Raw genomic sequence first — 22,039 nt, forward strand, 5'->3', positions numbered from 1 at the left:
AGAGCTGAGCCACAGCCGACAGCAGCTCAGGCGTCCCCTGCCCTCCCCGGGGCACAGGCCCGCCCCAGCACCCAGGGGCACCCGTGGTCCGCAGCTTGTCCCAGCAGCACTGACCCCTGGTCCACTCAGTCCTCCTCCGCCTCCCGCCTCCTCTCATAAGCACCCGTGGAGGACGCGGGGCCACCTGGGTGACCCAGGGTGGCCTCTGCATCTCAGACCCTGGGCCTCGTCACGTTCTCCCCACAGGGCAGTGTGTTCCCGGTCCCCAGAATCAGGACGGAGCCCCTGGGGGAGCCAGGATGCGCTGCCACACCCACTGGGGACCCTGCGCACTTCTCCGGAGCTGCCCCAGGAGGGACGGGCAGCAGTGGGGAGGGCCGCCTTCCAGTGGCCCAGCGGGCCCTTTGTTCTCCAAAAAGGGATCCGGGATCTTCCCTGCTGACCCTGGCTCCTGGTGACCTCCGACCCTGCTGGACAGGACTCCAGTGTTAGGAAGGAAGCCAGCGAGCGGCACCGGGAAGGGTGTGGTGCCTTCATCGGGTCCCAGACCCTGGCAGGCCCGCTGCCCCTCCCCCTGGGCAGCCTCGAGGCCCCCGGGTTCCCAGGGGATGCACACACAGAGAGCAGAAGCAGCCCAGAAGCTCCCAGGCTGGGCAGGGACAGACCCTGTCGGCGCCCATCCTCTGTGCTGATGGCAGTGGAGCAAAGGGCTAGGAGCCCAAGCAGAGGCCCGGGGTGGAGGCCCAGGGTGGAGGCCTGGGAAGTGGGGAGCTCTGGAGCAAGTGCTGTTCTGAAAGCACCCCTGGCCCCAGGGCAACGCTCGGGGTCTCCTGCCCCTGGTGTGGCTCCCCCACAGTCCTGCTGCAGGAGCTGCGGTCCTCAAAGTGAGGTCCCTGGCCAGCAGCAGCATGTGGGACTCTAGGAAAGGCTCAGGACTCTGGCCTTGGGGGATGTGCTGATATCACAAAGTCAGAGAGGGGCCAGAGACAAAGGGGACCTTGGCTCACAGGTGCCGCAGCCCAACTAGAAAGAGCATGAGGCCCGTCCCCAAGGCCCGGCAGCCTCTGTCCTCTTTACAGGTCTGCCTCAAGGTTTTCATAGCAGCGAGTTCTTTAAAGTCACTTAAAAGTGTCTGACACTGCCCCCCACACACTATGAAAAGATCCCCAAACAGACTTCAGAGGCCAGACCATGGGCCAGAGGAGCTTTGGGTCACATGGTATTGGAATTTGTGGACGATATCTGGAAATCAAAGAGATTCCAGGTTTCTGGCTTCTTTAGTAAACCGGGAGCTGCGCCAGGGCCATCTGCACCCCAGGCCGCGGCTCCTCCCGCCTCCCAGGGCACCTGGCCGCTCCCCACAGGCCCTGCAGAGGATGGAGCAACACAGGTGGCGGCTCATCCCGACCTGCCCACGCGCCCTGGGCACAGAGCTGCGAGGCCAAGCTCCTGGGCAGGAAGTGGGACAGAGGGCCCAAGACTCACAAGGACTCAGCCACAACAGGAAGGGCTGGGGACACCGGGAGCCCCTGGCGGCTCACGCTGGCGCACGCAGCACTCCCAGACACGGCTGGCAGGGGACACTACACACCGTCACTGGCCTGGCTGTCCCTCCGGAGGAAGGAAAGCGTGTGCACATGGGCTGGCACATGATGCTCCTGGTGGCTTGGCCAGCCCGGCCCGGCCGGGGGCCACCAGCAGTTCTAGCCGCGGGGGGACTCGCGTGGGGGCTGCTGCACCTGCCCAAGTCCCACCTGGTGCCGAGCAAAAGCCCAGGTTGGCTCAGGGCAATCACCTCAGCCATGTCCCAGGAGGGGAACGCGAGGACGCCCCAGGGACGGGGACTCTTGCTTCTTGCTCCTGGTGCTGGTGGCAATCTGGTGTCCTGATGTGGCCACTCACCATGTGCCCATCAGGCTTCCCACACCTGCTGCGCAGTTGCCGTCCACCGAGGCCACCGCTGCCCCTGTGCCTATTAAGAGACACGGACTCCCATTAAGAAAGCCCAGACTCTAGTCCAGGCCGGCCGTGACCCTACACTGGCCAACAAGGAGACTTCTGAGGAAAACGTCCCCTTCCAATAAGAGACCTGGGCAGCCCTCCCAACGTATCACACCTCCTTTTCGGCTTTGAGTGATGTTGTGTGGAAATGTCTGAGGCTATGGCAGCCATCATGAGACCATGAGGACAAGGCTAAGACGAACCCAGAGCCCAGATGTTGCTGAACTACTTAACACGTGGAAAGGCCACCTGCTCCTGACCCTTACTCAGCATGGCAGGGAACATACAAGCCACTGGGAAACAGATAATAGATTGCTTGCAGCTCAGAACACCCATCAGGGGCTGAGAGGGTAGCTCAGTGACAAAGCACTTACCTGCAGGTTCAACCCAGCACCACCAGAGAGAGATCAAGCCACTCACCTTCTCAAAGGCATAAACCCAGCTGTGGCAGAGGGTCTTAAAGTCGGGTCCGACCCCAGGACCCTCACACACGCCCCAGTGAAGGCCAGAGGTGGTGTGAAGGGTGAGGACCCAGTGACTGCTACTCGGCTCCGGTGGTCCCAAGGCAAATAAATGCAAAACGACCTTGTGCAGCCCCAGCCGGGCAGCGTCCACCCTTCCTGGTCCCTCCCTGACAGACACTAGCCACATCAGCTCCAGGGCTGATTCCAGCCTCCCTTTTTTAAGTTGGGCAGAGGACAACTCTCCTCTACGCCCCGAGATGTCCCTCCAGCCAAGAAAGCCGGTTGGTGCAGCTGGGGCACCCTCAGCCATCGGCCCGGGGTCACTCAGCCCAACTCCCTCTCCTGCTCAGCCCAGATGCTAACAACGATAGCTTTTCCTCTCGACATGGTCAAAAAATTGTTTTGATCAGGAGGCTGAGGCAGGAGGATCACGAGTTCAAAGTCGGCCTCAGCAACGGCAAAGCACAGAGCAACTCAGCGAGACCATGCCTCCAAAGAAATACCAAAAAGGGCTGGGACTGGGGCTCGGTGGCCGAGAGCCCTGGGTTCAATCCTTGGGACCAAAACATGTTTTAAAGAATTTTTTTGATGGGCTGGGGCCGGGGCTCAGTGGTAGTGCACTTGCCTGGCATGTGTGAGACCCTGGGTTCGATTCTCAGCACCGCAGATAGATAAATAAATAAATTAAATAAAGGTCCGTTGACAACTAAAAAAAAATTCTTTTTTTTGAAAGGGAAACAGCACATTTTATTTTGTGACATGTGAAAATGACATGTGACTCGCCTCTCAGTGTCCACTCCCCCTGCTCAGCTCGGCCCCCTCTGCGGCCACAGCCGGCGCAGCAGCAGGCTCAGTAGCTGAGACCCAGGTCGCAGAGAGCTCACACTGAGGACACCGACTGTCGGTCCCTGCAGAGTTGGCCAGCTCCCATCCTGCCCACTCACAAGCCCTGGATGACTGTCCCTGCCATGCCAGCAACCCACGTGACACTGGGCCACGCCACTTGGGAGGGGCAGGTGCCCCAGACCAGCTCCCTCCAGCCCCACACGGGGACATAAGCGCCTCCCCTCCTCTGGGTGCCGATGGACACAAGGACCAGGGACATGAGCTGTCCTGAGAAAGCACAGCAGGCAAACGCGCCTCAGAGGGCCACGCTAGATGGGCTTCCTGGGGTCACCCTGGCCACGGGTCAGGGACGCTCCTGAGCCTCACCAAGGCCTCAGGGATGAGGCCCAGGGCCCAGGTCTGCAGGGACCCGAAGCCCAGGCTGCTCCTCAGACGGTGGCTTTCGAAGCGGCTCAGTGCACTGGAAGCCACCCCTCCTGGCCAGGATCTCCCGTCCCCACACCAGCAGCCCGGTCCCTGTGGTGACCCACTGTGCCTCCGGCTCAAACCTACAGCGACTGCTTTTGGGGTTTGTTTTAATTTTGGCACAGACCACCAGCAGGCTGGGTCCCATGTCACCGCGTGCAGCTGAGTGGCGTCCAGGACCTTCCAGGGCTGCCCACCCCGGCCATCCCCACAGAGGCTGTCGGGCTGAGCCCTGGCCCGGGAAACACGCCCCTGGACTCCTCCGCCGGACCCGGTACTCATCGAGTCGTCCACTCCAGGTGGCTCACGCACACAGAGGCGCTGTGCCTATCCAGCGTGGTCAGCTTCCTGCGCAGCGTCCACCCGCGCCGTAGCCTGTGGCCCAACAGCTTCCCAACAATGCCCCCTGGGAGGCGCACCTCGGTGTCCACCAGTCACCAGTGAGTGAACCCAGCTCCCTCCCGCTGTGGCTCTGGTGGAGAACACGGCCGCCAACTCAGAGCCCCAGCATCCTGTCCCTGGGGTCAGCTGGGCCCGGGGGAACCGCTGTGGCCCTCGGTGATCTGAAGTCCAGCCCTTGTCTCTTCCGCAGAGGCCACACGGGCTGGAGCCCACCCACAGCTCCTGGGCTCTGGGCATGGACAGTGGCCACCAAAGGGCCGGTCTCTGCCTCCCACCTGCTTGCTGGTCACCTGCATGTCCCCTCTGGGGAAGGGCTGCCCGGGCCCCCCGGGTCTCCCAGGACTGTGTCACTCTGAGCTGTCCTCCCGCCCTTCCCGGAGGAGGCGGAGGCCACCCTGCCCCTGGGCCTGTGCCGGGCTCTGGCCTCTGCCCCGCCATGCCCTCCACTGGCCCGGCCCCTGTGCCGGCTCCCCCTCAGCTCCATTGGCATGACCGCAAAGGGCGCTGCGACTACCCGCCCGGGGTCCCCTCCCCACCCCCCCCAGCCCCCTGCATGGGGACACTCTTGTCCCCGGTCCCTCTCCCGCTGGAATGGAGCTGCCCTGGCAGGACCCGTCCTCCTCCGTCCACGGTGGCAGCTCCAGCACATGGCAGGCACCCAAGGTGGGCGAGCACCTGTCCAGGTAGCAGGGAAGGAGCCTGTGCCCGTCACCGAGCTCTGGGGTCCTGCCCCGCCCCGCCCATCCCCTCCTCTCCCTCTGCGCTCAGCTAGGCCACAGCGGTGACAGCCCAGGACAGCTCGCTGTGGGGGCGGCCACCCGCAGCTCTACTGGGGTCCGCGGTGCCTGTATCCCGCCCTCAGCTGGGCCTGGCGCTGCCCAGGACGGCCCGACTCTGTGCTCCTGACACCAAGGCCTCGGTGGCCCTGAGTGCTGACGGTGTGGCCCCTCTCCGCATGTCACGCAGGCCACGGGAGCACGAGGCCAGCCACGTCAGGACAGCCACCCACAGCCACAGCCAAGCTCTAGGCAGTTCCGCCACCTTCACCGGTCCCCAGGTCGGGCTGGCTCATGCCTCTGGGTGGAGGAGCCCAGCACTGCCCTCGCCAGCACTTCCCTCGCCAGCTCACCCTGTCACCTGGGCCCAGCCCCAGGACCCTCCAGGACCCTCCAGGACCCTCCAGGACCGGGGGCGCTCAGAGCTCTGCATTTCAGCACAGGGAAGGCGGGACAGGGCCGGAGGCCAGCGCAGGGCCTGCCTGGCCGTCCCCCCATGCTGTGGCTCAGAGTAGGAGTGGGGGAGGCGTCCCTCTCCTCACCTGCAGGGTGGAGCGCAGGCCATGAGGTCAGAGCTGGGCTGATGACAAGCCCCGGCCTCCCCAGCCTGTCACTCTGCTGGCCCAGGCACCCAGGCCTCCTCCACAAACCTTCCTACCCCCACGGGTGGCCTTGGATGCCTCCGAGAGCCGCTGACCGTGTAGCACAGTGACGGCGCCAACCTACGGGCTGCCTCACAGCCCCCAGGAGCAGCCGAGGACCGGCAGCACCCCCAGGTTCCCCCCATCAGCTCCTTCCTGAAGCATCTGCTCTGCAGCAGGGCCATCGCCAGCCCCAGCTACAGACAAGGAAACCGAGGCTCGGGCAAGCCCAGTGTCCTGCCTGTGCCACAGGCTGGAAAGCACCGTCCAGCAAGGACCGGCCCAGCCTAAGTGGGCCAGCAGCTGCCATTGCTCTTCCCATTTGCCCTGACTGTCTGGGAATCTAGGTCTGGACATCAGGATCTGCTCATTTTTAAGTCCTGGAAACCAACACAGCCCAGCCAGGCCCAGGCTGGGCACGACCAGGGCACAGCCTCTGGCAAGAGTGGGGCACTGAGTCCTGGTTGGGACTTGGCTTCCACCAGCAGCTGTGTAGCCTCAGTCAGGTACCTCAACCTCTCTGAGCCTGTGCCTCCTCCTAGAAAAAGCGTAAATGTGCCTCAGCGGGTGGGTCTGGATCTGAACGGAGACGTCATACAGCTTGGGAAACAGGCACACAGCCAGCACTCAATCAGTGCTGGCTGTTGTGCACACCATCCCTCCTTTGGGGGGCTGAATGGTGGCACCCCAGGAGTTAAGTCCACTCAGCACCTGTGACAGTGGCCTTGTTGGGAGAGAGAGTCTTGGCAGATGTCATCATTAAGTGAAGGGTCTCGAGCTCGCCTGGATGAGGACGGCCCAAAGCCAATGTCATGCGTCCTTACAAGAGAAGGCACTAAGGAGGGGGCCTGTGAAGAGAGGCTGGGACCCAGGGACAGGAGGGACATGGGGAGCAGGACGAGATGGGAAGGTCCTCGGGGGCAGGCAGCACCCGGCCCACACCTGGACCCCAGGCTGCAAAATGCACTTCCGATGCCCTGAGCCCACGGTGGCGGGCCAGGCGGCCCTGGGACACGGGCGCACGGGTCCTCTGGGTGACACTCCCACTTGGTGAGACGCCTCGGGTGGCCCCACCTGCCAGCCCCACAGCACGGCCCTCCCCAGGGCTCCGCCTGTGGACATGTGGCTCTGTCCTGTGCAGGCCCATCTGCAAAGCCACAGCGAGGGGCAGACCTGGGTTCCAGAGCACGAGCCCGTGCCCCCACCCACCTGGTGCCAACCCACGGTGCCACTGGGCCCAGGGAGCAGAGCCTGTGTGCCCAGGCCAGGCAGGGAGCGTGCGGAGCTGGGCCCTGGGGACAGGGACATATTTTCTGCAGGAAGAAACAAGCAGCTACTGACTGAGGTCCCCTGGGAGCGAGGCTGGCGGAGAGCCCCTCGGTGCCCCTGCCAGCGGCTGGCTCCCGGGCTGCGAGCGGGTCCTGAACACACCCCTGTCTGACGTTCCTCCGCTCATCGTCATGCCAGCCGCGCTGTCCGGGCAAGAGCCAGGCACACAGCCCAGGGCTCCTGAGCCACGTGACCCGCGCCAGTGTCTCCACGTGGCCTCTGGATGTGAGGTGGGGACCAGTGGCAGAGGAGAAAGTGACCCGGGGAGTAGAACCCGGACTCGAATGGACCCGGGCTCTGCAGATCCTGGTGCTGGGCACACGGGCTGCATGATCTCTCTGTCTCCCCAAATTCGTGTCCACCTGGACCTGATTGGGAAATAAGTCTCTGCAGACGCCATCAAGACCCTCAAAACGAGATCACTCCGGACTTGGGGACGACTCACCCCGAATCCAGGACACAGGTCCTTAGAGAAGAGGAGAAACCCCAGAGAAGGCCCTATGAGGACAGGCAGACCAGAGTGACGTGCCCCAAGCCAGGATCACCAAGGACCACCAAGACCTGCCGGCCCCCAGCACCTCAATGCTCTGCAAGGTCAATATCACTTCAATAAATAATCAAATGAAAAACATGAGTCGGACCAAAAACTATGGCAATCATTTTGAAAAATGTTTTGCACTTCTCAGGCAGTGACCAGCCCTTCTCCTCCTCCTCCAGCCCTGGAGGAACTGGGGTCATGCGCCCTGCAGTCAGGGGAACAAGAGTCCACAGCTCAGGACGGGACACACCACTGGGTCACCCAGAGGCTGGATAGACCGTGGCAACCTGTATTACGCAGCCGTGAAAATGAGGCATCCCTTTGGCCACAATAGGACTGAGTCTCACAAAGATAATTTGAACCAAAAAGCAACCCAACAGGGCAAAGTGAGGAGAGTCCACTCAGGTGACGTTCAGAATAAGCCAAACCCAGAGAGCAGCGATGGCCAGAGTGGGGGTGCTGTGAGGAGCCAGCCAAGTGGGGAGCCGGCACCTTCCTCCCCAGGGGCTGCGGGGAGGGTCCGTTCTCCTCCTGGGTCACTGCACGTGTGCCCGGCTTGGCTGTTTGTCTGGCTGCACGGCCGTCATGCACCTTCCTAGAATTGCATAATGTTTCACAATAAAAAGAAATCGCAGGCATCGAGGTGAGAGGGTGGCCAGGGGTGGCCGCAGGTGGGGCCAGCGCGCCTGGGAATGGACAGTGGAAGGAAATCCCAAGGCCGGTGCCGCAGCCGAAGCTGCCCAGGAGCCCGGCGGACTCGGCTCCCGGCCAACTGGAGCCAGAGTGGCCTCCCACAGACAGAGCCGGGAGCTGGCCGGGGCACTCTGCGGGGCTCGGCGGGGACGGAGAAGCCCCACCTGCACCCCCGCGGGTGTGTCACCCCCACCAGCACAGCCCTGGCACCCGGGGCCCAGACCTGCCAACCCGAGGTGGCTCAGGAGTGAGACCGACGTCTCCTTCCATGTCCTGGAGCCTGGCGGGCCCGGGCCTGGCCAAGGCTCTGAAGGGACGGACACCTTGGCCAGCGCAGAGTGAGGCCAGAGAACGGAGGTCACTGTGGAGGAAGCAGCCGCAGAGGCAGCTTGTCCCAAGCCAGGCATTGAAACTCACCGGGTCCGAGGCCACCGCGGGAGGGCTCTGCTCCGTCCCCTCCCAGGGTCTGTGGGAGGGCAAGCGACCAGACAGGTCCACCTGGACAGCGTCACCGCGTCCTGCCAAAGGCACTGGCCAGGCCTCTCCCTGGCCCAGAGAAGGGAGGACAGATGACACAGGACAAGAGTCTGGTTTAAAATGAAAATGTCAAAAACTAATAAATAAGTAAAAAATAAAAATGAAGCCGCCCACGGAGGGTGGTGTGGCCTGGAGGGTGTCAGCACCGGCGGGTGAGCGGGATCCTGAGCTCCATCCCCGCGTGCATGCCCCCCGCCTGAGGGACAGGGAGCACGGCCTTTGGGCCACAGGCTCCAGGGGAGGCACCTGCTGTGGCTCTCAGAAGGCTCCAGAAGAGCCAGGTGCAGCGGCCACACCTGTCATCCCACTGGCCCTGGAGGCTGAGGCAGGAGGATCCTGAGTTCAAAGCCAGCCTCAGCCACTTAGAGAGGCCCTGTCTCAAAAAGCTACAGAGGGCTGGGATGTGGCTCAGGGGTAGAGCACCCCTGGGTTCCATCCCCAGGACCAAAAAGAAGTCTGAGAGAGAGAGAGAGAGAACCCAAGGGCGGCAAATCATGTTGTGGTGTAATTTTCTCAAAATAAAAATTTTCAAAATAAAACCTTGGTGTGGACGAAAAGCCCCCCGGGCTGCTCAGCCTAAGGTCTTCCACTGTGAAAGCTCTGGGGAACCGGCTGGGGGTACCCAGGTGTCCCAGGAGTTGGCATGATATTTAATGACAAGCCCTGGTACCCTTGGAAGACTCAGACAAGCACCGTGAGAGACTCAGACAAGCACCTTGAGAGAGGAGCTTGGCGCAGGAAGGAGAGCACAGCCCCACCCACCTGAGTGACAGGCACAGCCCCGGGGCTCCTCTACCAGGTGAAGATGCTGAAAACGGCAAACGAGAGGTGACACCCCCACACCCAGCTGCTCTTCTAAGGGCTGACACACTGTGCTCAGTGCATCTGAGCTCTGGAAGCTGAGGCCCTGCCAAGGGCTGGAGGGAGGTCTGGGGACCTGAGAGTACAGGCGTGACCCTGACAGTAACATCTGGGACCATACCTCCCCACTCTGCTGGGGCCTCTTGGCCAGGTGGCAGGGACTCGTGAGGGCACCCGGGCCACTTGTGAGGCTCATAAAGGGGCCAGGGCAGGCTGACCTGGCCTCGTCCCCTTCACCTGCATCCCAGTGCCACCCTGGAGCCAGGCGGAGCCGTCTCGGGCCCACCCAGCTGACATCTCTCCTGCTTTATGGAAAAACACCCCCTCCCAGCCCGGACGCCAGGCCAGAGCAGGCGGGCGGAGATGGGACCCCGGGGACGTGGCCTGGCGTCTCTCTTGATGACTTGTTCCTGTCCCTACCCAGGCCCCTTCCAGCTCCCACACCCTCCTGGCCCGTGCCCAGCGTCCTGCCTCCCGGGGCCGGAGCAGCCCACCTGCCAACAGTCCCCGCTCCCGGCCGTGGGTAGAGCCTGCTGCCCCCGGGACGGTTCCCCAGGGAGTGGCCCCGGGAGCCCCAGAGCCAGCCACCTGAAGAGCCCTGAAACCTCCCCCACGGGCTGTGACAGGCGGCCACCCCCAAGGTCTCGGATACAGCACCAAAGGAAATAATCCCTAATACTGCCACAGCGAGCCGCCACCGTGGGAGGCAGTGTGGGGTCAGGCGAGGGCACTATTGGGGGCAGCAGGCCCAACACCGTGTCACTGTGTGTCACCCCCTCCCCCTCGCCACCTTCCTTCCTCCAGGGCACCACTCCGTTCCCACCTGAGTCCCTGTGGTTTGGAGAAGGCCAGCTGTCCCTCGCCTCCCAACGAGCATGGGACCTGGGCTGACCAATCAGAGTGGTGCATTTCCTGAGCCACAGAGACGGCTCCTCGGTCACCCCACTGTTCCCGCTGAAGCCCAAAGGTGGAGAGTGACGATTCCACCTGAGCAGTCCCGTCCGGCCCTCGGGCAGCCTAGGGACAGGACTGTAAGCTGTCTGTCCCTCCTTCCTGATCACCAGCCTCCACTGGGGCGGGAAAGAGGCGGACACCAGTGCTCGGAGGAGACACGACCTGGAGGGAAGTCTCCGGAACACGGATCAGGCAGGCTGCAGCTCAGGGCCGGAGTCTGTAGCTGTGTCCAGGGCCCAGACCTCTGGGTGCCGAGGAGCACGTGACCCCCTCGGCCTCACACAGCCCCAGGAGGTGGCTGGGAGACGGGCACAGCCAGGGCATGTCCTTGCCCTCAGCCACACAGGAGGAGTGAGAGCGGGGGCCAAACCTACCCAGTCGGGCTCCACGGTCACGCTCTCAGGGAGCCCACGGGGTCCTCTCCCGGCCTAGGTCCCAGGCCCCACCCCAGGCACATCTCCTCCCTGGACAAGGGTCTCCAACTGTGGGGTTCAGCCAAGAACAAGACATGGAGGACCCCGTCTCTGGAACCCAAGCAAGTAGATGAGGTCATTTCAAAGAGGGTCAGGGCTCAGCAGGGACCACGGAGCAGTCACTGTGCCACTGGAGCCAGTGGCAGGGGCAGGGCAAAGGTCCACCTAGGCTTGGGCCTGGGAAGGGTCCTCTTCAAGAAACTGCATTTGAACTGAAATGTCAGAGCCCCCAGGAGGCCTTCTGGGCAGAGGCAACAGCCTGTGCAAAGGCCCTGGGGCAGGAAAAGCTCAGCAGATTTGAAGGAAGGCCTGAGAGGCTGGGCTGGGACGCTGAGAGGTGAGGTAGGCGGGGGGCCAGGAAGGAAGAACACGAAGGCCAGGTGGACAGGCACAGGCCAGGTGCGGGAGGGCTCTCCTCAGATCCCAAGAATGATCCAATTTGCCTGTTTTAAAGAGCCTCTGGCTGTGACAGGAAGGAGTGGCAGGAGGACAACAGGGATAGGCAGGGGACAGCCACAGGGAAGTGTTGGCAGCTATGCGAGGAACATGGCAGCTGAGAGGGGTGGCCTCACCCCCAGCACAGGATGGTGACCCGCCAGGGTGACAAGCCACCCTGTGCAGTGACCTGCCTTTTGAGTGTCCATTTGGTAAATATTTGGGAACCTGAGATTAAGTGACGGCCTCGTTCCAAGCGCTGGGGACACAGCGAGGACACAAAGGTCCTCTTGGGCCCGACGTTCTCATGAAGAGAAATTGACAACAAACAAAAGCCGCGACCCACAGGTGAAGGGCACGTGTCCGTGTCTCGAGCCACAGAGCACAGCAGGGCTGAGGTCGGGGGTCGGGGGGCAGGGGGCAGGGGTGGGCTCAGGGGGCAGGGTCCGGGCCACGGGAGGAACCTCATCTTCCCCAGGGGGGTGGGCGTCCTCCATGAGCAGGCCAGGGCTGAGGGCACAGACTGTGCTGGAGGTGACCAGGAGTCCAGCGTGCGAGGGAGGGGACGGGCCCAGGCTAGAGGGGCGGAGGCAGAGGGTTCTGCCTCTGGACCCAGGTGACAGCAGCCCTGCAGGTGTGGAGCAGAGGCCAGTGGCTTGAAGACCCTCCTGGGGAGCAAGACGGAGCTCAGGGAGGCCCTGGGAGGCCACCTCGGGAATCCAAGCTGACGGGCCTCAGACCAGAGCGCTGGCCTTGGCCCTGAGAGAAAGAGCCAGACTTTGGGTTTTGAAGATGAAGCCATCTTCAAGTGGCTCGAATCCTTGATGGGTCCAAAGTGGGCAGCAGAGGGAGCAGATGAGGGCTGGCCCTGGCCTTGGTCCCCAGCAGTGGCAAGTCGGAGGGGCCTCGGGTAAAGGCGGAGGGTGCCGGGAGCTGGCCTGTGGGGGACACAGTCAGCCGTGGAGGCTGGACTCTAGGGGAAGCAGCCAGGCCCGGGGACACCAAGTTGGGAGTGGGCAAGGCCAAAGTGGCACTTCCCGTGTGCCTCTGGGTGAGGCTGCCCAGGCCTGAGTGGACACTGGGAGTGTGGTGAAGCCTGGGAGTCACAGCAAGGACTGGGCCACTGAGGAGGCCACTGAGGAGGCCCGGAAGATGAGACCGAGAGGGGCCGGTCAGCGAGGGAGGAGGAAAAGCCAGGACGCACGTCTAAAGTGGCTCAAGAGACCTTCAAGTAGCTTCCAGAGAAGGTGGAAGGAACTCATTCAAAATGCCAGGAAGCAGCCAAGGGCCAGCCACTCCCGTTCCTTCCCCCTACCCCCCAGCAACAGATGCTCCTCCAACAGGAAGAAACAGCGGGTTGGGGGGGGGCGGGGGAGGGGGAGGGCTGGGAAAACAAAGACCACGCTGGGGTCTCTGGTTCTGGGGGCTCTGGGCAGAGGGAGCAGCCTGGGGACGGAAGTCACCCTGGACAGGCTGCAGGCTGGGCCTCCCTCAGGCTGCAAAGCCCAGCGAGCCTCTCTGTGCTGTTTGGTTAGCCCCAGGCCGACCACTCCCCAGGCCACTGGAGCCCAAGGTCGCCTTTGAACTGGGAGAAGGGGGGTGAAGTCAATAAAATTTTTATTTTGTTTTTATTTTTGGTGGCGCCCATGGAGTCCTCTGCACAATCGACTGTTTACCGTAGGGCTCGGCGCTCCGTGACGCACGCCTGTTGGCCCAGCGACTGGGGAGGCTGAGGCAGGAGAATCCCAAGTCCCAGGCCAGCCTCAGCAACTATGGAGGCCCTAAGAACTTAGTGAGACCCTGTCTCCAAATAAAAACCAAAAAGGGTGGGGATGTGGCTCAGTGGTGAAAGGCCCCGGGGTTCAGTCCCCAGCACCTAAAAAGGAAAATCTATTCCAGCGTCTGAGCTGCTAGGGAGACGCTGGGTGCAGGGGCCACCTCCCTGCCTGGACTCTGTCCTGAGACTAGACCCTGGAACTCCCTTGGGGGCCTGGCTTGGGTGACCCCAGCCTCTCTTGCTGGCTGAGAGCATGTGACAGCTCTTCTGAACACTAACGCCTCTCCCCACTCCTGCCCCTGCGGGGCCCACAGACGCCAAGGGCGCAGGTGCCCCCGGCCAGGTCCCTGGGGACCAAGATGCGCCTGAGGGAAGTTGTCACTTTGCCTGTCCTCGGCAGGGACCCAGTTCTGCCTCAGGTGCTGGCTGGGGTCAGGGTGAGGTGGTTCCAGGTAATGAGCTCCCAAGTTCCCGCTGGCCAGGGTGGATCGGCCTGGGTACAGCTGCCCAGTCATTCGAAGAAGGGCCACTGCTTCCTGGAGGGACAGCCAGGGCCACCTGTCCCTGACCATCTCCAGGCGGGACCCTCATCCTCCTCCCAGGGCCCAGGCAGCTGCTAGGACGGGGCCTTCCCTCCACGGGCTCCTGGATCGGCCTCCAGACCCTCAGCGGGGGATAAGGAGGGCCTGTGACCACTGACCACTGCTGCCTGCTTCGATGCAGAGAAACCCAAGGGCCACCTGACTGAGGCCAGGGCCAACTCGGACCAGGCAGGACCAGCGGACACCAGGCAGGGAGGAGGGTGTCCCCCTGTGGCTCAGGAGCCGGGCTCCCTGGGAGGTCCCCAGCTCCATCCTTGCAGCTAGGTGACCAGGGCCAGCTACTTTCCATTGGCGACCCCTCAATAAAACAGAGGCGGCGACTGTTTCCCTACTGAATGAAACGAGGTGAACCATGGAGCCTGTGGCTGCACAAGGAGTGCCCCTAACTGTCCTCCGCCATCAGCCCACCTTGAACTGACCGGCAAAGGACACAGAGCATCCCAGCTCGGTCCACGGCCAGCCCGGGCTCCCACGGTGGCCGCTGCGGAGGGACGTGGGGAGAACAGAGTCTGAGGCTGTGGCTGGTCCTGAGGAGGCGGGAGGGGACACGGCCTGACGTCAAGTGCGCACTGCCCGCTCCGTCCATCATGACCCAGGCACAGTGCTGTCCCTGACACCGCAGGGATGTGACATAAAGCCCCTACTCACAGACGTCATGCTCCTGAGGGAGGAAGGGAGAGGGCACCAATAAACATGCTCACGGGGCCATGTTTCGGGAAGCCAGGGGCAGGCTACCAAGATGAGCGGGGAACGAGCGTCCAGGCACTGAGGCGGCAGCAGGCCGGGGTGGGGGAGGACCACCGACAGGACACAGGACGGCAGGGCTGAGGTGAAAGGGAAGGGAGGCCGGGTGGGGGAGGGGTGGAATGACACAAGGAGCCTCCCTGGAGACGGGGACTCTAGTGCAGGTCCAAGCCGCCAACGGGAGGGGAGGGCGGCCAGGGCCAAGATGATAAGGAGGGGTCAGGGTCCAGGTGTCCTGATGGTAAAGTCACTGAGATTTGCTGGCCTGTGAGATACAGGGGAGTCGCGAAGGAGCCCACAGGCAACGGCGACCTGGAAACCAATGGAGATGCCACTTACTGGACCCAGGCAGGGGAGGCCCGCACAGCTGGAAGGTCAGTGGCCCTGAGGCTGATCCCAGGGAGCAGCGGGTGGCCTCGCCTGAAACCCCAGCGGCTGGGGAAGTGAGGCAGGAGGACCCCGCGTTCCAAGCCAGCCTCCGCAACTTAGGGAGACCCTGTCTCTAAATGAAACATAGAAAGCAGAGTCCTGGGGACGTGGCTCAGTGAAGAAGCGCCCCTGGGTTCAAGGAGAGCAGCAGGGACCAGGGGACTCGGCTTCTCTCCTGGATGTGGGAGAAGGTCATAAGGCCCATCATCAAGGACGGTGGCCAGGCAGAGGGGCAACTGGGTGCAGGGGATGCAGGACCCCTCAACCCCACCCCCGCCTGGAGCACAGACTCGCGCACACACACACACACACACACACACACCAGCAAAGCCACCTGGAGAATGGACTGTGACTCCTACCCCGCACACAGGGAGCACCACAAAGTACACAAGTACAGCCCCAGTGTGGACACCTGTCCCACCCCACCGCTGGGGGAAAGGAGACCCCATCTCCCCTGTGACCTCAGTGCCTCTGTTACATGCTCTGCATTTGGGCCACCCTTTAACGAAAGCTATGTCATTTTTTTTAAATTAAACACAGAAAGCATGAATGCTCTGTTAACAAAATAAGGAGCATCACGGACAAAGCGCTGCCTTTAATAGTTTCCTCTGGCCACACCCCCAGGCATCCCGTCCTCCCCACCTGGAGAAACCAGCTCTGTCAGGCTGGCGCATACCCTTCCACACCTGCGTCCAAGCTTTTGAATACACGAATATGAGCCTACTGAAAATACAGAGCATTGCTGGACACAGTGGTGCATACCACACCAGCAACTGAGGAGGCTGAGGCAGGAGGATTGCAAGTGGGAGGCCAGCCTCAGCAACTTAATGAGGCCCCTGTCTCAAAATAAAAAACTTTTTAAAAAGGTGGGGGTTAGGGATGGGACTCAGCAGTAGAGCACCCCTGGTAAACCGGGTACTTCAAAAAAAGAAAGAAGGAAGGAAGAAGGAAGGGAGAGAAAGTGAATGAAAATACAGAATATTGTTGAGTAGTTTTGTTGTTGTTATTGTTTTATCATAAATCCCCAGAGACTTTCTGTCCCTTAGCAGGGTGCTTCAGCAACTGGGCTGAAATGTACACATCCACTTCCTGCTTTCTAATTTTTGCCCAGAAATCCTTTGGACAAAAGAGCTCCTGGTTTATTTTTCTACTTCCCCACTGAAGAGTCGACCGGGCTGGGGGTGCTGGGGACCTGCCCACCACAAGCTGCTGCCCAGCGCGTTCCTGACCAAGTGCCTGACCTTCGCCGCGGCCCAGATAGCTTATCTCCAGGAAGGAGGGGAGCCAGGGCCTCTGTGGGTTTCACAAAGCGGCCGTCAGTGGGGCAGGAGGGCCGGGGTACATCCAGAGCGGTCCACACACTCTAATCTCCTTTGTTCCCACTAATCTTGTTGGGAGGCAAAGCAGATCTGAGAGGCCCGAGGTCCCCGAGGTCCCCGGCCAGCACAGAGCTGGCCGCCCGCTCTCCCAGGAGTCTGCCACCCATGTGCGTTTCAAACACACCACGTAGGGCCTGGGCTGGGGCTCAGTGGCAGAGCGCTTGCCTGACATGTGGGAGGCACTGGGTTCGATTCTCAGCACCACATGTAAATGAATACAATAAAAGTCCATTGACAACTAAAAATATATATACATATGTACATATACATATATATGTCATGTACCTACTCAACCCCGTTGAGAAATGCAAATCAACTCATCAGATGAACCCTAAAAAAGAAGAAAAAGATAGTAAAAAAATCTCTGGTTGGAGGGGAAGGGACACTCCCTCACCTATGAGTGAAAGAGAGATTTGCTAGTAACTATCACAACACCGACTGAGCACACATTGGGTCTAGAAGCTGCACTTGCAGAAATCCATGCTGTGGAGGGGTGCTGGATGCACTCAGAGGTACGGACTCACCGACACGTGGCAGAGAAGATTATCAGTCAGCAGAGCAACAGGTGCCTGGCGCGGTGGGGCACCCCTGTAATCCCAGTGACTTGTGAGGCTGAGGCAGGAGGATCACAAATTAGAGGCCAGCCTCAGCAACTTAGCAAGGCCCTAGGCAACTTATCAAATCCCTGTCTCAAAATTTTAAAAAAGGACTAGGGTGTACCTCAGTGGTAGAGTGCCCCTGGGTTCAATCCTCAGCACCAAAAAAAAAAAAAAAAAAATTAAAATTAAAAGAGGGAGAGAGAGAGAAACAGGACAACAAATATTCACCAATTCAAAGGAAAACGACACAGTGATGAAAAAAAAATGTGACAAGATACACATGTTCCAACAGGGAGAAATCCTGGAGTAATATTACTACATTGAAAGACGAATGGTAACATATTTACACAGAGCACAATTGGGTTTATGTATTAATGTGTGGACCTGTGTTTCTGATACACATAAAGGTCTAGGAGGATCCACTCCACAAAGAGAGGGAAGTAAAACAAGGGAACTATCTCTTTCCCCCCATTTGAACTTTTTCTTCCCACTGTGCACCACCAGACCCAGGGCAAGTGCTGAGCAAGGGCTCTGCGGCTCGGCTACACCCCCAGCCATGAGTTTTTATTTTTATAAGCAAGTATTCATGCTTTTGTCCATGAACTTTTTTAATCAACAAAAACAGCATTAACCAACAAAGAGCCGGACACAGGCTCCCATTCAGAGGCACATGGACATAGAAGGCCAAAGAAAACCTGGGCGGGCGCCCTCCCACCCTGGAGTCCCACCCTCAGCCTCTGAACACAGGCTTTCTTCTTCCACGAGGCCCTTGGCCGCCACTCCAGCCCGGGCTGCTCCAGAAGCCGCCTTGGACTGGGCGGGTCTCGCAGTCTTCCTGCCTTCACGCCACTCAGCCCCAAGCCAATCCTCAAGCCAGGGTGCGGGGAGGCTCTCCCCCAGCCCCGAGCCTGGAGCACTAAGTTCCAGGACGGCTCAGGATGACGTGGTCCGCCTCTCTGCAAGACCAAGGGACAGGGGGGAGTCTAGGGACACACGCACGTGTGAGCACATAAACCCACTGACCTCCGTCACCCTGATCCACAGCCTGAGAAAGAAAGCACCCTGAAACGAGGCGAGACGGCGGGTCAGTCTCCCCTGGAATCCACCTATGCCAAGGCCCCCCAGCGAGACACAGGTGCCCTTGGCACGGCTCCACCGGCTCACACCCCACGCACGACAGGCTCTCCCAGAGCGGGCAGCCTGGGCAGACGCTGTGACACAGGAGAGGTCCTGGCACTACAGAAACCACAGGCTGTCACTGAGATAAGCTCGGCTGGCCGCTACTCTGCAAATCAAAACAGAACACCCTGGAGCTGCCCAGGAGGAAGGGAAGGAGCTTTCCCGCCACCTTGGAGGTGACCTCACCTTTGACTAGGGCTTCTCTGCAAGTGGATTACAGGACGTCATGGGGCAAGACTGGAAAACCCAAAAAACAGAAAAGAGGAAACAGCGGAGAGCACGAGAGAAAGCAAACAGGGCTCCATCCTCCAGGCCTGCGGGGTCCCAAGAAGTGGCAGACACCTAAACAGATGTGTCCTTCCTTCCTGCTCGCTGGCTCTCACGCTCTACACACGGGCATGCCGAGAACTGCAGACACATCCCCATTCCTAAAGAAGCAGACGAAGAGGGGAAAGACGTCCACTTGCCTGGTGACACCCTCCCTTCACCCCAGCTCAGGGTGGGCTGGGAGGCTCCGGAAAGGTGAGCCTCAGTTTCCTGCCTGGGCACTGCAGGCGCTGCCCAGTGGCCTCAAAGCTCTGAGGCACTTCTAATGTGACAGCTGCCATCTCCTGGCCCTTCACTCAGGCCAGCTCATTCAAACAGGCCGCCAGCCCGGGCAGAGTCTGTTGGTCTGAAGGCCAGCCACCGCCTCCTGTCCGCTGGTTTGAAGGCCAGCGACACCCAGTGTGTCTCCCTGGGTAAAAGGGCAACCACGTGTAAGGCTGGAATCAGGGGAGGCTCAGGCCCCCGGAACAGGGCTGGTGCCTGCCTCCGCCTGCATCTGGGGAGAAAAGCGGCTTAGCCCGCCTACCGCGCCGGGAAGGCAGCAGGGGGACAGGGCAGCCCTCGGCGCCAGAGCAGGGTCGCTCTGGGAGATTCCGGGCGGGGGAGGGTACCCTGCTGAGCACCTACTGTGGGCTGGGCACCCACGTGAGCCCCACAGCAGCACATCCTGTCCTCGTGGGCGCTCGAGATACAGGCAAAGCGCAGCCCTAATGTCACCGGCACTGCACAGGCGGTGGTGGGCAGCTTCAGGCGGCACCGCGGGCAGCCTGGTCCTGCTCCTCACCCGTCCTGGGCCCCAGACCCCTAAGGCTGAGGTCAGGCCCCGGGTGGTCGGTCACCCAGGCCCCGTGCCTCCAGCAAAGACCCTGAGCGCCCGGGCCTGGGCCGTGAGGGTGTGGGGAGGTGGGCAGCTGCTGCCCCAGGGCCCTGCTGCCCCGCGCTGGCGGCCCGAGCCCCGGGCGCTCTCACCCACCTTGAGGACCTGCTGCCTGATGAGCGAGGGCACCACGACGATCATGACGGCGCCCAGCACGGCGCACAGCAGCCCCGTGACTCCCAGCGCCACGACCGCCCAGCGCGTTCGGGAGCGGCCGCCCATGTCTGCGCGCCCAGGCGCCCGCCCGGGGGGACGGCGACGGGCCGACCAGGCGACAGAGGCAACGGGCGGGACTCCGGGCACGCAAGCGGCGGCGGCACGGAGGGCCCGGGACGGTGGCGCGCAGAGGAGCAGCCCGGCAGGTGGCCAGCGGTTTTATGCGCCATGGCCCGCCCCGGCCGCCCTGGGCGCGGGGATCCGGGCGGCTCCGCGGCGGGGGCGGGGCCTGTGGTGCTGGGGCGGGGCGGGGCGTGGATCGGACGCGGGGCGGGGCCGGGGCGCCGGACACGCCTCCGCCCGCCTTGGCTCTAATAGGGGTGCGCGGGCCAGCTGTCCCCGGGTGGCGGTCGCGCCAGGCGCCCCCTCGCTCCTTCCCCTTCTTCCTCCTCATCCTCCGGTCCCCTCCCCTCCTCCAGCCATCGCTGTCATTGCTCACATTTAGCGGGAACGGACCGCCCGCCCGGGAGCACAGAGCTCTGAAATGGTCCCCACGCCACCGCCACTTTCCGGACCTCGGCCCGCACCCCATGCACACGCCCGGCCTCACTGCCCCTACACCAGGCCCACTGGGGAGCTGACCCCGGCCTCGGGGCCTTTGTGCATCCTTTCATCGGAATCGTGTCCCCAGACACCCGCCTGTTCGAGGCACCTTATCAGAAAGGTCTTGCCGCGCGCCTGTGCAGCACAGCGCCCACCCTTATCGGCCAGCACCACCCGCGTGTAATCTTTTGCTTCTCCGCCTGCTGACCGTGTGCCCACCTAGAACAACAGTCCCTGGGAGACGGCGCTAGTAACCCCGCCCCACCAAGTGCCTAGCTCTGGGCACTGCCCTGCGGGAGAATGTCCCCCAAAAGCCCTGCAGAGTGAACCAGGAGGCTTCTCCAGCCCTCTGCACAGAGCAGGGACCGGCTCCGTGTCACAGAGGAAACTGAGGCGCCCAGTGCCACTCGGAAAGCCAGGGGAGCTGGGAAGCGGATGAATGTGGGCAGTTCCCCAACGTCCTTAATTAACAGTCATTTAACCAAGTGACTAGTTGGTCAGTGCCCCCAAGGAAATGAAACTGTGCCCAACAACTGTCTGGGGCAGAGTGGTGCAGAGTGGCAGCTGCCCCCAGATGGAGAGGTCTCTCCACGGCCCTCATTGGCCTGCACCCTGCTGACCATGAGTGTGGGGTCCCTCATGCAGGTCAATCCCTCGTTTTCTGGGTGGGATTACTAGGAAGGCAAGACTCTGAGTTAGGGTCGTGTCCCCTGGCTAAGGCAGGCCCAGTCCTCAATGGAAGGCTCAGGACGAGGCCTCATGCAGTGCAGGCCACTCCAGAGACAGCCCCTCAGCAGCCTGTCCTGGCCCAAGTCAGCACTTCTTGAGCACCTACTATGCCCTGGCCTTGCCTGCAGACCCGATGTGTATAGTGCCCCAAGAGGGCTACCCCAACTTACACCAGGGGGCTGGGGACAGGGCCAGGCTGTGGCATCCGTCAGATGGGGACAGACTCAGAGAAACTTGTATTCTGAGGTTTCCCACCCCAGAGTCCTGGGCCCTCGCGGTCTCCAGTTTCCTCCTCAGTACAGTGGGGACGGTGGAGGTGCTTTCCAAGGACGGTCATGCTGAAGATCTGAGGCCCTGCTCAGAATGGTGTCAGGAGTGTGTGGGAGCATCATTGAGACCTCACATCACCTGGCTCCTGCTCCCTCTCTGCCTCACCTCCCGCCCTCTCCCCTTGTCCATCCCACCCCAGCCTGGCCACTCTCGCCTCTAGAACACTCCCCTGCGCCCCTCCCCGGCTAACTGTTCTCCTCCCAGGAGCTTCAGGGTGGACTCTCTTGGAACTGGGAGTCCCCACCGCCTCCAGCAAATACCCGCTTCTGTCTGAGAGGTCTCACTTATCTCCTCAGAGAAGCCGTTCTTTTTTGCCACCAGTGTCAGCCCCTGGAACACCACCCGGCGGAGTGGGCCCCGCAGGTCTCCTTGAATACTCGAAGACTCAATTAATTAACTTCTAATTCATCAAGTAACTCATTGATTAATTAATTAAAATAACTCTCATCGAACTCCAAGGTCTTCAGCAGCCTTCCACCACGGGGGCTGCTTTATCCCCAGTGACGTCTGTGATTGCTGGGAACTGGCCAGCCAGCTGAGCGGCCACTGGCCACCGACTCCCTCCTTTCCCTGATACCGACTCACCTTGACCCCGCCACCCAGGCCAACTTCTGCATATCATTGAGTCTTCAAGGACTAAATGTACGTGGCGCTTACCTAAGAGAACCCAAGGCCAGGGCCAGAGTGACCTGGCGCCCCATGGTGCTGTCACTTCACCAGAAGGATGGGCAGAGATGAAAGGGTGTCAGACACACATGACCAGCCTCGGCCTTGAGGAGGAGCGAGGCTTTGGGCGGCAGGGAGGGAGGCCTAGGAAGGGAGAGGAAGGACTTCCTCACGAGGTGGAGAGAAGCCTTGAGGAGAGACATGGCCCTCAGCACAGGAGGGTGAAG

At 61.5% G+C, this 22,039-nt stretch overlaps 1 protein-coding gene across 4 annotated transcripts in view; it reads right to left on the reverse strand.

The window, feature by feature from the left end:
* The window catches only part of SCARB1 (scavenger receptor class B member 1), a 58,027-nt gene extending 36,529 nt beyond the window's left edge, over window positions 1-21,498 (reverse strand). The window contains exon 1 of one of the 4 annotated variants that reach the window (XM_081285259.1): window positions 19,425-21,498. In XM_081285259.1, coding sequence (XP_081141385.1) covers window positions 19,425-19,550 — 126 coding nt within the window. In that variant the 5' untranslated portion in view covers window positions 19,551-21,498. Of the gene's footprint in view, window positions 1-2,421; window positions 2,445-19,424 lie in introns of those variants that run through there. The other 3 variants (XM_081285257.1, XM_081285258.1, XM_081285256.1) reach the window with 3 other exon arrangements.
* Between the last annotated feature and the right edge of the window lie 541 nt (window positions 21,499-22,039).

This window comes from Spermophilus citellus, assembly GCF_964194105.1.
Source record: "Spermophilus citellus genome assembly, chromosome: 3".
Classification (NCBI taxonomy): domain Eukaryota; kingdom Metazoa; phylum Chordata; class Mammalia; order Rodentia; family Sciuridae; genus Spermophilus; species Spermophilus citellus.